This window comes from Apaloderma vittatum, unplaced genomic scaffold (assembly GCF_000703405.1).
Source record: "Apaloderma vittatum isolate BGI_N311 unplaced genomic scaffold, ASM70340v1 scaffold28158, whole genome shotgun sequence".
Lineage (NCBI taxonomy): Eukaryota > Metazoa > Chordata > Aves > Trogoniformes > Trogonidae > Apaloderma > Apaloderma vittatum.
The window spans coordinates 6,023-6,409 of NW_009731670.1; the positions used below are offsets into that span (position 1 = coordinate 6,023).

General features: G+C 48.6%; 1 protein-coding gene across 1 annotated transcript in view; it reads right to left on the bottom strand.

Annotated features, from left to right (window-relative positions):
* The window catches only part of LOC104278343 (histone-lysine N-methyltransferase EZH1), a gene marked incomplete at its 5' end in the record, with an annotated part of 3,716 nt that extends 3,468 nt beyond the window's left edge, over nt 1–248 (bottom strand). The window contains one exon of the mRNA XM_009875287.1: nt 157–248. Coding sequence (XP_009873589.1) covers nt 157–248 — 92 coding nt within the window. The remainder of the gene's footprint in view (nt 1–156) is intronic.
* Nucleotides 249–387: the final 139 nt, after the last annotated feature.

Consider the following 387-nt stretch of genomic DNA (forward strand, 5'->3'; position numbering starts at 1 on the left):
GGGGGCAGCACCCCACCAGGAGCACCAGCAGCCCCGGGTGGTGGCGGGACCTGTGCACAGATGGGAGCCAGATGGGGATTACCAGGAATGCGCTGGCACAAAAAGCAGTGGATCTGGTTGCATTTTAAGAACAAAACGAGCTTGTCCAACACTTGCCTGTGCTTCCTTTTCTTCTTCTGGGATGGATTCATTAATTCGTTTGTTGGCAGTTTTGTTATAAGTGATTCTTTCACCGCAAACTGAAAGACCTAGCAAAAAACAGAAGCAAAAACAAGAATAATGCTCAGTGTACTCAAGTTGTTTTCATCTAAAGCATGAACAGAGTGAAAGTAAGCAAGCCCACCATGGCTGCCCTTGCTTCTCTCACCTAGGGGAGACGAGCACCTG